Consider the following 13,402-nt stretch of genomic DNA (forward strand, 5'->3'; position numbering starts at 1 on the left):
ACGTGTCTTGAATCTATTAAGTGTAATCTTTCTACAAAATATTTCAACCCAATTTCTGAACATCGCGATGCGTCTAACAAAGTTAAGCTTATATAGCTAGACATTGAGAAACCTTATTCGCGAGACACTTTAATTATCTAATGAACTTTCATGACTGTTTCGAATTGTAAATGTCGCTTCCTGTTGCGTTGAATTAGATACGTAGACTTTCAACCACACTGATAGACCTTCTGTTTCGGGTTCACGTATTTCTTCCACCGTATTCATATACCCTGATGCTCATTCGATTTCTTTTTAACTAAATTATCTGGTGCTGGTAGTAATTTCCAATTTACATATAATTATACTGGCAGTATAATCTGCATAGTTAATTCGGTGTTACATTAGCGGGTGGATAAAGTTTTGTCATTGAAAATTTTTGTCGTCTCCAAGTGAAAGATATAATTTATACTCGTTCTATAGTTACTCACCATTTGCATTACTAAATAATGAAAGTTTCGGCGGGTACAACAGATTATCTTACACCTGTGATAAATAAAGCAACAATTGTTAAAATGCTGCCGATTTGATGCACGTTCCTTACGGTGGCGGAGTCGAAGTAAACGAATTTCAACCGATTAATGAAGATCAACAAACGCTTTATTCGATACGTTTATTCCTCAGCAATTCTTTCCGGATTTCTTGTCAAAGGTTTTGTGGTTTGAAATAACGCTGACCGGTAGGTAGAGGCTTTCGGTCGTCACTGCGCGATGTGTAAAATGATCTCACTCCAACAACCGCGACGATATCGCGTACCGGGTTTTTCGCATAGGTCAGTAGTTTCCTGTTTAAACCATTACACGGACTCAATTTGCGCCGAATGAACGCTCAATAGTACACACAAATAAGTGAGCTGAATTTATTCGTGGTACACGCTGGACTCTTGATTCTCGAGGATCTCGTGAAAAAAAGCTAATACGAATATTTATACTTACACTCATATGTACGAAGTAAAGAGAGAAAAGTGCCGTGCAAACACAGCTGTGTTGTGAATTACGTAAGAGTGAAATTATAAAGTAACAATATAATACGCACAAGCGAAGATAGATGGAAACTGTGAAACGAGTTTAATAAAAGTCGAGTGGATCGAGGAAAGCTGCTGCAAAGACACAGATGAGAGACATGGAAGTAGCGACGCGGCTCAAAGGGCTGCGGAATAGCTCGGCAAGATTAATAATTGGCTCAAGATTTGTGCATATTTTGGCAGACTTTAACGAGCTGTTAATAATGAAGTGCGTCGTTAGAACATAGTATTGGAGATCGGTTGGGATCATGCCAGGTATCGTGGTGTTCCGGCGCCGATGGAGCGTCGGCAGTGACGACCTGGTCGTTCCCGGCGTCTTCCTCTTCGTTCTGCATCTCATATGGTAAGTTCGATTGTGCTCGATACAGGTACGTGTGACACCCTTTACACTCCTCGGCTAGCTCGATTCCCGCGTAAAAACGACTTTCATTTTGACACTCGTTTTAATCGTAGTAACTAGAAAAAACCAGTAAAACAAGTATCGTTAAACAAACTGTTTGAATATTGCTCGAATTACGAGAAACGAGGTACGCGTAACCATTTTGCACTATTGTGGATCCTTTTTTGGTAATTGCAACGCAAAATCAGTTTGTGAGGTTTACTCTACTTGTTTTAGCTAAACAAGGCTTTAATATCAATTTATCGTTGCACAGGCATTAAATTTTCGTAACAGTTACAAGAAAATATAATAACAGTGATCGTAACGATAAAGAATTGTAACGGATACTAGACTTTCCGGTAACAGCTGGAAAACTAATTTTCATTTTGTACCTACAAGTATATTTGTCGATTGTGGTAAAAAATGAAAATAGTTAAGCACTGAGCGGTAACCGGAACTAAAAATTTCTCTCAGCGCATGCATCGGTATGTTGTACTCAAGTTCTTATGACTACGTGATACAAGGGTCACATCCTCTTTTTCCAAGCCTTTCACGTGCTCCTGTCGGAATCTGTAATAATTATTTAATTGTGTACGTGCACGGTTGCACTCGATTATTCAATTGGAATTTCCGTTGAGTTGTTATTCTTATTTGATAATTATTTTTAACGTTCGTCATCTCCATTCTGTCCGACGAAGAGTCAGACAGTACCTCGCAGGATAGAGTTTCAACCCACTTTCGCATCAGTCGCGGTTTTGTGAAGGCGCACACACTCCACTGCACTTTATCCCGACTCAAATGAATGTTTTCCCTTTTTCCTTTACCCGCTTTTCACTCAGCCAAAGCTTTGCGGCCGTCCTGCCGTTATAGTGCTCTTACTTTCTGCCAAATCTAAAAGAAATGCAGCGTTCGTTTAAAGCGGGCGAGATTTCGTAGCGTGCGCCGAATCTTTGCAATATCTGCATTCGAATAACATCGTGCGCATTATCGAATATTATGCACTCGTACAAAATACTGTGAGAAATTATCGTATTTTCACTATTCTTCGCGATCATCCAACTTTCGCACATCCGTCACGCCTTTCGTGTATCGCGTCGACGGAAAATGGGACGAATATATTTTATTTTACAGATATGAAAATTCCGGTAAACACAATAAAGGCATGCTGTTATTTATGACACGAAAATTGGTTACTGGTCAAGTTTAACGATAGCCCGATAGAATTTATTGCGTTGCCGAAGAGCAGCCTTCATAGCGACAACAAAAAACGACATATTGCAATTATCAACACGAAATGAATAATTTGAATTTAAACCTGAGTAAACCCATGGGGAAAAAATTGGAGCTGCTTATACCAATTGGTCTTGAGTAATTGGAATTGACTGACAAAACGAAGGTCATTTCATTATCGAAAGAAGAAAATGTTATTCCGTATTCGGAAAATCTTCCCGACCAAGTCATGTCGCCCTGCAGTTTTGTTAAGGTCTCATTCCGTGCCGCTAGTATTTTTACCCTCCACAGATCGATGCCAGCGGTGTGCGATCAACGCTTATCAATACACGTACACATCTTCATCCGTGACACGATATACCCAACCGAGGCGCACCTGCTTGATAAGCGCCTATGGTACGTAATATTCTGCCGTCTCTTGATGTGTCGAATAGAAGGCTTGATCATGAGGTTTGGCAGATTCGCAGATTGGAGAAAAGTATAAGAAAAATCTCAGATTTGACTGTAACTCAAACGCGTTTGTAACCAGATTTTTGGAGCTCGCCGAGGTGTTTGAAAATAACACACACGGCGGTAGAACAGCTGGCGACACTCCTGAGTAAGCAGAGGATGTTTGTGCAGGTAGCATCGACAAGTAAATACCGTTCGGGCTACGTAAAACTACCGTGTAAACATATAAAATTGGTGCAGTACACGAGAATAGTCGTTAAACGTCCGGCCATTTTACGAATCACTGTGTTTATACATCGCCGGTCGGAGGTTGAGCCAGTCGTTCGATTATCGGATGCACTCTCAGGATCATTTGCCGATCCTTTTCTCACGTCTCGATTCTCCATCTCGCGATAGATTTTTCTGCTCGTTGTCAGTTTCATCACGACGCGTCCGAAGGAACACCATCGTCGAAACTTCCCAAGCTGGAAGCTGTGCAGTTCGACTCCCTCGATATCAGAAGTTCTTCGGCCAAGCCAGAACCCGGGTTTTATTTAAAACAAGACTCGACGTACATACGTACCGACCTCTCAGCACGCTCCAGCACATGCCGTTTTCGGAGTGGAAGGTCAGTGCCACCAGATTAACGGCTCGCCCGACCTCCTCCATGATCTGTAGTTTCATGCACGTCTCGAGCCTTCTTAGAGCCCCTTTCAAGCATCAAATTTTCCAGACGTCCCGGGATCCGGCATTTCTTCAAATTCGTATCTGCAGCGCTTCGTCATCCGCGCGGTGAGTATCCCTCGTTGTTGACAATGAGAGCAGCTGATGCTGCTCATCGGCATGGAAAAATTCAGCTCGAAATCGCTCGTTAGCAGATGTATCTTTTTCCGGTATGCGTAAGCACTTCGCTGCTCCGCTGCAGCATAATTCGTGAGTGTGGGGAGGAGGCGTCTGTATCTCGCTTCGGTCGTTCGTATTGGAGGTCTTTATCGCAGCAGTCGTCACTCGAACGAAAGTTTCACAGTAGACGGGGTCCGACCGCGTGGTACTTCAGTCTTGTTGTCATCGGCGAGTTGATACTCTTTGCTACCGGAGCTCTGACTTTTGGCTAATTAAATCAATTCGTCGAGTAAACTAATCACATTTTCACATATACGAAATGCCCAGTTTAATCGCTTTCGGAAGGAGATGGAGAATCGGTAGCGACGATCTCTGGATTCCTGGATTTAATCTGGCCGGTATTCATCTTCTCATGTGAGTGATAAATTGATACCCTGTAACGATGCATCGTTCTGTCCGAATCGATTCCACTTATACGTTTATCCGTACACTTCATTTGCTCCCGCGCGGATTTCAGCTTGTCATTTAAATTTTGTGTACAGATTTACCTACCGGTATGATTGCTTCCGGAGATGATTTCATTCGAGAATTACTCGAAGATTGAATCGATTTACGGGAAATTTGTAAACGGGAGACTTTTTTCAAATACGCGTTACGTGTGTGGAGTTTCACCGTTGGAATTAGATTGTCTTAAATGCGAGCCTGCAGGCACATTTGTCTTATAATGTTACATAGAATCACAATCAGTTACGTTTATGTTACGTCTTTGTTCGCCGTTATATATCAAAATCATTCAGCATGATGCATAATTCATACATTATACCCGTCTAGTCAAACAGCTCCGATATCGTGTATGAAATAACTTTCCGGCCATTAATATTTATAGGATTGAAGTCGTCTCTGTTTTTGGGCAAAATCTTTCCCAAAGGTTCACTTTCAGAAGTTTCTTTTTTTTGCGGATGTTTAGAAAAACGTCCACGTTTCTCTTATCCTTGCGAATACGTCAGATTTTTAGTTATAACGTTTCGTGAGAATGAAACGCGAGGTTTAACTTTTTCCCAAAAACTGACACTCCCGAAAGATCCGTGTATTCGACGAATTACTCAACCCGAAATCCACCGCATTTGGACATAAAATCGAGCGAAGTGGTCGGACATTGTATCCAACCGAGGCAGAGGAATAAATGTGGGAATTAGAAGAGATATATACGCGCGTATGCGTGTTGCCCGTCCATCTCGTCCAGAATACATCTTGGTACACTAAACAGTGTTATGGATTTTCCGATTAACGAATGTAGGGTCAGAAGATTTAGTAGCAGCCAGTTTCGTTCATCTCTTCAATTTCCCTTGAACGTCCGGTTGATAAAGCATCAAATAGTCCATGCTATCGACTCAATTAACTTCGAACATATACGGTGGCTCAACCGTCCCGCGATGTTTGCTCGCCTTGAATCTTTGTCGACCTTGAAACTAATTTGTAGAATTCCTGTGAGCCGCTAGAAAGTTTCAGCAAACAACGATTACTGTTGCTGTATACATTTTTACCGGCGCAAATTCGTACAATATTCATGCACTCACGACAGATGTTAAAGGTGAAAAATTTTTCGCGGTATATCGAACACACGTAAAATGTCCTTATATACACTAATTCTGTAGTAATTATACAGTGATCTAGGCGTTTGTAGGTACGGTAATCTCGTAATCGTAAAATTGATTCTGTTCGAGTTAACGGGGGAATAGACTTACGACTACGTTTTGTTTTTTTTTTAGCGATCTTCATGAATTTTATTTAACAAGAAAGGAATGTGTATAATTTATTGAAACTTTGAGAAAATTTTGCATACATTATATATTAAAATAAATATCGTAATTTTTTTGAAGTATTTCTTCGGAAAATATGGAAGATATCAGCTGCCACCCATCGAAACTCACATTGTCTGTGCACATTTTCAAGGCCACAGTTTTCCTCTGAAAACAATAGGGTTTCAAATTTACTTTAAGGACATAACTTTCTTCAATATGAATCGACCCTCCGTCAAAAAAATTGTAAATTGCATTTCTGAGAGACATTTAAGCAAAAGAGCATAATTTTATGCAATTTTCTTAAAACCTTTTTCGCGATAAAAAAATTCTTTAAACAACGATATTACTCCGGATTTATGTTCATATGGAAGAAAGTCACGTGTCCTTGAAACCCTATTGATTTCAGATGAAAACTGTGGCCTCCAGAACGTACACAGTCTGATGTTGAGCTCCGATGGGTGGTAGCTGATATCTTCCATATTTTCCGAGGAAACACTTCAAACAAATGACGATATTTATTTTAATACATGTATAAAATCTTCTCAAAGTTTCAATAAATTACATACATTTCTTTCTCGCCAAATAAATTTCATGAAAATCACTAAAAAAAAAAAAAAAAAAACGTATTCCTAACCCTATTTCCCCCTTTAAATACACACGGGCTGTATACGGAATATCCAGTTTTCGCTGGTTCTTTTGAATATTCAATATCGCATTGTTCAGTTGGATTGTTGAAGCATATGGAAGTAGAGCTTGCGGAATGGAGGAGGTTATACCCTCGCTTGGTAAGATAATGCTAGGGCTAAGACTTGGATAGGCCACATTGTATTTTACAGGCTGAGCCATTTCATCGCTACACACTCACTCGCTTGGGTATATTACCATGTGCCCCATGAAAGCACACGCGAGTAAATCGCACGCTCGAATGACCTTTGAAAATACATAGATACGGTGCAGGTAGAAGACGCGGAGTGAATGGAAAAATGACACAACAAAATCGTGCGACACGAATATAACCCGCGACCTTTTTCCCGTCGTTGCGTGTTGCTTTTTTGGATCCCTGATGTATTATATGACTAATTAGAACTATAATTCCTCGTGTGATCGAGCTTCGAGAATTTTTTCATTTTACACAGTCCGTGATAGACTCGAAAGAAACGGCGAACTTGAGGATCGGAAGAAAAATGATTTAATTGTATCGAAGCTGTTTTGCCAAATTATTGTTATTCACTTGCGTTTTAAATGTACCAGCGATTCCATAATCTTAGGCAAGTTCGAGTGATTCTGTAATTTTTCATACAATTTTCCGTTGATACGATGAATTTTTTAATCAGCGCAGAGTGTAAGATGAACGAAGAAGTAGAATCGAAAGTGAGGTTTATCGTGTCGAGCGAAAGTATCTCACCTGACAAATTTTGTGTTAAATTATACAAGAGGGTGTCCGCACCTGCGGCTTTGATACATCCTCTTGAAACATTGCGCAGCCGGTGCAGTATACGTATAATGTGGCATGTCGTCAGGCGTGAAACAGCCAGAGAATTTCCCTCGGAGTGTCTGAAGGTTTTGTTTCGTTACCTACTGGGTTAGGAATCGCAACGCCAGAGGTGTTTGACATGCAGCCCCTGAATTCTGTAGTTTGCGGTACGTTACGCTTACCCACTTGTCCAATTCCCACGTCAACGTTACGACTAGAAGCTTTCCTTATCTAGAAACGGACTCACGTGCGCGTGTCTGCCAAAAGTTCCGAGACAGTTGGTCATGACTCTTGTCTGATTAACCGACACGTAATTGGACGTAGTTGCAGAGTCGCGATGACTCGAGAGAAGTCAGGTTACACACCAGCGTATCGGTCGCGCGGATGGTTTGTAAAACATGTTTCGTTTCGCACCTCGTTTCGAGCCCCTTAACGAAGGTGCATCCGTAATTAGAACTTGAAGATGCATACGCATCTTCTATGACTCACTGGCTCTCTGAATTTAATCAAGGTTTTCAAGTGCCAGAAGGAAATATGTATCTGAAGTAGCTAATCTCCGTAAGCGCCGTTCCGATTAAATCACTGTACGTAATTATCTCGCATAGATGTGAGATCTATAAATATCTGTACCGTGTACAGTGAGCTTACGCTAGTTGACTAACGGTATGCGACCGATCGCTCTGTTCATTATCATTTTTTATATTTGCATACTTGATGCGGATACTTATTGTTTGACTGTTCGCAATTCGTTTCTCATGCAATTATGATAAGATCTCCCTTCCCTTTTCTTTCGGCTGTTATCGCCTTTCACTCAAATCTTTTATCGATCGGCGCGAGTGAGTATAACGTGTACCTGCTGTTATTTTCCAAAATGATTCACCAAGTCTTGCCGTTGGACTTGCAAATTACTGATTAGGCTTTCGTGACATTTGGCTGCCTCACCTTTTCCAACATGATATATTCGTATGAGACAGTATACATATATTGTTTCACTCTTCTGCGAAACGTCACGTATGCGATATTTTAGACTTTTGCTGGCAGAATTGTTTGCACGATTTCAAAGTTCAGCCAGCAGCTGCGACGTAGCAAATAATGAAATTAAAGTTAAACGAAAAGCTCTGACAAACTTTTACTTACCCGCTGATGCGGTTTGAGACTTGAAGAAAAGCTTTCTCTGAGGATTAACTTGCGAAAGACGAGAAGTAGAGTTAGTTACGTAGACTGCGGTCAGAAGCTCGAAGTGTAATCGTCTATGTGGCGGACATCCACCAGCAAGCCGGCGAAAAATCTTTCGCAATATTTCCTTTTCTCCATTTATGTCTATTTGCAACTATTGTCCTTTACAGTTAACTTTCGAGTGTCCAGGCCTCGCCTCGCTAGCCGAGAGCCAAGGGCTTGACCGCGCCGGGAATTTCCCTACTTTTTACTCATCTGTGACCAGTCTTCGCCGTGCTCTTTGCGCATACGCATCTACTAACTAGCTTCGCCTTTTTCCCTGCCTTTGCATTTCTATTATACCATCCAATTCTTATAACTCGATTTCTCTCATAATAAACAGTTTGTCATACCATATCACTATCAACCGCAATCTTTGGCGTCATCCGTTTACTAACCTCCCGACAACACCACAGTCTAAAGAGTCGACAAACCGCGTACTTTCTATCAAGGTTACTAAACCACTACCGTATATAATAAAAATGGGTATTGTTGAGCAAGAACGGTTAAACGAAAACGAAAGGAATTTAATTAGATTGTAAATACGATGTGAAGGATAGTATAAATTTTGGTCGCAGTGGATCGTTTGTAATGGTAGATCGGAAGAATCACAAATGGAAAAAAAAAAAAAATAAATAAAAATCATATTGCACAAGAGGTGAGATAAAAAGAAACGCGTTTCATTCGCAAGGCGGTCTCTATACGTGTTCCGGAGCAATGAGAAAAGGCAGAGTACGAGGAAGAATGAGGAGTCCCAGATTGCTTCCTCCAGATCCCTGCACACCAGTTTACAGGGAGGACTGCCTGCGGTTCCTGCAGCAGTCGCAGATTAGATTACTTACGAAGCTCTCGGATCTGCGGCAGAGAGAAAAATTTAAGTTGAATTAGGTTAATTTGGGAAAATTTAAAGACAAACGTTACTTAAGTACAGCAGGCGATGATTCGTACGGTATAATCCAAAATAATGAACCCGACGTTGCTGAAAAGAAAATAAATCACCTCGTAGCGTTCGGACGACAAGAGAAATACATAAATTCCCCCGGGTATTCAAAGGATAGAAAATTATAGAAATATCAATTTGTTCAACGAGTTTTTCTCACGGAACGCTAATTGTAGGTGGGAAGAAAAGTTGAGATCAAACAACGCGGAAAATTTTAATTATGACACGATTTCCTTACCGCGCGGCTTGAGATAAATGGCACGACAGGTTTTCTGCGTCGGTGAAACTAAGTAAAAAAAAACAAAAGCAAGGAAAAGCTCTGTACGTATATGCGTATGTACAACCGTATGGTCGATCGAGCAAAGGAACAAAATATTATTCGCGCATAAATAAAAGTCAGTCAATCTGTCACGCGCATGGTACGCAGATACGTGCGAAATGAAACCAATTGGCTTTTCGGTCGCAAACGATAATCACAAAGCAGCGTCTGCTCTCCTAGATGTATATTTCACTTTTCGAATGGTATATTTTTTACCTCGACTGTTTATAACAGAAAAAATTCGAGCAATGTAATAATTTGTATACGCTTTACCTCAACCGATGCGGTCGTTATTTCGATACATCTTTCTTAGCCGCTCACTGCTTTATTATTCAAGTCCTCAAGTTTGTCGTAGAAGTTTATTCGACATCCTCAGTACTCCAGATTGTAGTAATCAGTAGATACAAAGTTATCGTCTTCGGAAGAACAGCCCCGATTTCAATAAACGTCAAATCATTGTTGTACGCCACTTCTGAATGCAACAAAGTTGAAGTGCTGTACGCGTCAATTCGAGACGGCTGGATAACGGATTGCAGCAAGATGCGTAAATTAATTTAGACAGACTGAGAATTCCAGTTTCATTTTCCAAATTCCCAGACTTTTCCCTGGGTTTTCTCTGCTGCAAGAAATTCCCTGAGATTTCCCGGTTTCCCAGGTTTTCCTTGTGCGCGAAAAAACCCTGTCCAAGGTAAAGAAAAGAAGATGACAATGCAATATCGATAACGCTAAAAGCGGAACGAAGTAATAATTATTAATTTCCACAAGGAGATAAAATCAGCTCAACGATCGTTCAATTAACCGTCTCGGTGGCAAGTTGATCAGCGCTTTCAGCTCTCAACAGCGTTAGAGATAATGAATTAATGCTGATGAATTTTGCTTCATGTTTGGAGTAATAACATGTTATACTCTGCGCAACTCTGTGCTGTTACATTTGCCTGTATTGTATACAGGTATGTATATGAAAGGGAGACTTGAAGCGCCTCATAAATTATAATAGTGGGCGTCTAGAGTACGTTTGAAAATAAACTATGCAAACGCGCGCGGGCGAATAGACTGGTAGTGGTATCTCATTTTCACCATTATAATATTATGCCAACTCGCTTTAGGTGTAGGTACGTGTATTTTGCCTCGCGTGTAAGAGAAGCCCGGGTCGTAAATACCCGCGGAAACATCTTGGCAGCTTCGCAGATTCCCGCAAACTTTGAACGCATTATAACATCATATACAAATTTCTTCATTCTTTCCTCGTATATTTTTTTGTTTTTCTTTCTAATTTGAACTTTTTCTCTTCACCTCTTCGTAAAAACAACACCACGCAGAGCACGAGCCTTTCTCTCTTGATACGCGCAGCGTGGATACGTAACATAACGTGCCCATCTCGATGTGACTGTGAGCTCATAGCTAAACATAATGCGTAATATACGGCACTTGCGCAATTAACCTTTGCAAAACAGCTTCTCGTAGTTTGTCATTTATTGTTCCGACCGCTGCAGCTCAAGCGAAATGTTGAATTATACGTTTCTGGTACCCGCGTCATTCACCTCGATTGATTACTAGGGGAAAAAAATACACCTACACAGCTTGCGGTGTGGTGGTAACATTGCTATTGCACAGACTTACTCCAATCCGGATTATTGGTGGTCAGTCGATTCGTAGCCTCACTGTACAAAATTACGTTATTATGGCGTATAATTCTTCAAAACACTCCAAGAAGTAAGAGTGTACAATATCAGTGGAGCGTTAAAATATTCAATTGCATGCGATGACCTCGTATCGGCTTATGTCATCGCAATCAAGTTGATTGATAAATCACACTCTTGTACATTCTCTCTTCAGCTTTATCAAATGTAAACAAACTAGATTTCATCAATTTTCATATCTTTCAATTAATTACTTTCAAGTATATAATATACTATTGAATATTCACGAAAATCAAACACTCGACAATTATGTAAAATTGACGCTGAAAGACGTTCAAAAAATCCATCTTACTATACGAATCGCTAAGAGTGCTTATTGCAACTTCTCTTCTCGTGTGTTCAAAATCCAATCCGCAGTGCTTTACGTGTACGATGTACCCAATGCAAGAGAAACAGAATTCTTGTGTGAAAAAGAAAGAACAATCACATGGTGCTTAGAGATCTGAGGGTGCATGTAATTATACGACATATAATTAATCATTTACACAACGCTCGTGTGTGCAAAAGGGAGCAAATAATATGCAAGCTCACGTTTTGCAATGCGCCATTGTTGGAGCTCGGGCAAATACGGGCGTGAGGATAAGCAAATTAAACTCGTAGCAAACCTCGCTTTAATCAACTGTCGTTTAAAGTTTAACGCATAAACGTACGTTTATTCGTGCATTAAAGTTATTCATGCTGTATCGATGAATAATTGTTACCTCGAATTCGCAGTAATTAACAACCGAGCATAACAGGTTCTGGAATATCTGCATCTGAATTCATAATATACGTTGTTGCCGAATGCATGATCACGCAACGTTCGTAAATGAATAATCGAACGATGCTTTATACATATTTCAGTTGAGAATTATACAACTGCATTTCACTTCTTCAATGATTTTTCGGCCCAGCACCTGAAATACAGCGCGTAAAACTTCACCGTCGTTTCTTCGCCATCATCATCGTCATCTTTGTCATCGTCATCGTCGTCATCTCCGGGGTTCGGGTACATTATATTATACTTGGGGTTCCTCGCAGCGAGCTTTTTATCAGCGGGGGAGCGAAACGTGCTTAATCGTGTAAAATATATCAGTCGTTAAATTGTAATTTATTGGTCTCAGTAAATCTTGTCAAAGTTTGAAAGCTCCCTGGCGGTACTACAGAATACCAACATTTAAGGTCGTTAAGAGCTTGAGGTTGTACAGTGCAGTTACGACCCTATAACAACACGCCTTTTCCTATGCGGAATTCCACGCATTAAACCGATACTCGTCGTTTCCTCCCCGTAGGCACATGTGCGTCAATGCCGAGAGCGGGATGATCCGTCAGAAGGAATCACCTTCAACTGGACGGTCGTATATAATTCAAAGAATCGTACGACGGCGATGGCTTACGAACCGATGAAACATCGTCTTTGGTCTCTGAAGCCGGCAGAGGCTTTGCGCGTTAATACAACCGGGTACGCATAACTTTCTTGTCCACGCGTCGTCACGAGGATCATCAGTGTTTCATCGCGTCAATTTCAAAAGCTGTTGACTCACGTTTTGGAGCAGGAAAAATCCCTGCCGTTTCTACTCCGCCTTACTTTTCCTCAGTTCAATTATAGGCACTAGCGGCGACCTTTACACGTACAATCCGTCTCTCGGATGGTCCGTTTTTTACGACGCGATCTTTAACGCGCTCGTTTTACGCTCGGATCGTTCGACGGCTGCCCGGTTACGAGAGCCGATGGAATTTGAGCTTTCACGTGCCCGTATTGACCTGGTGGATAATGCACGCGTCGCAGAGTGTCCGTTGTCTCCGTGGCGTCGAGTCTCCCCCGATTTCGGGTGTTTACAGTGCCGATGAGAAGCTCCGCGCGCGATTAACGGATAACCGCTTTCAGCCTCGGTTATAACGCTCCCCCGTTTACTCGGCGACGACGAGAGCCTCCAAGATATTCTTCTCCTGATCTCCAAAGTGACTTGACGGGGATTTCGTACAGCCGAGGGTGCGGAAAGCGGTCGTGCGGGCTCGTCGTGTAATC

General features: G+C 41.2%; 1 protein-coding gene across 13 annotated transcripts in view; it reads left to right on the forward strand.

Moving 5' to 3' along the window:
- LOC124180940 (diacylglycerol lipase-alpha) overlaps positions 1–13,402 on the forward strand; it is a 51,630-nt gene that overhangs the window by 1,339 nt on the left and 36,889 nt on the right. For 10 of the 13 annotated variants that reach the window (XM_046566902.1, XM_046566903.1, XM_046566895.1 and 7 more), the window contains exon 2: positions 664–1,406. In XM_046566902.1, coding sequence (XP_046422858.1) covers positions 1,312–1,406 — 95 coding nt within the window. In that variant the 5' untranslated portion in view covers positions 664–1,311. Of the gene's footprint in view, positions 1–563; positions 1,407–4,106; positions 4,359–13,402 lie in introns of those variants that run through there. The other 3 variants (XM_046566897.1, XM_046566898.1, XM_046566899.1) reach the window with 3 other exon arrangements.

This window comes from Neodiprion fabricii, chromosome 4 (genome assembly GCF_021155785.1).
Source record: "Neodiprion fabricii isolate iyNeoFabr1 chromosome 4, iyNeoFabr1.1, whole genome shotgun sequence".
Taxonomy (NCBI): domain Eukaryota; kingdom Metazoa; phylum Arthropoda; class Insecta; order Hymenoptera; family Diprionidae; genus Neodiprion; species Neodiprion fabricii.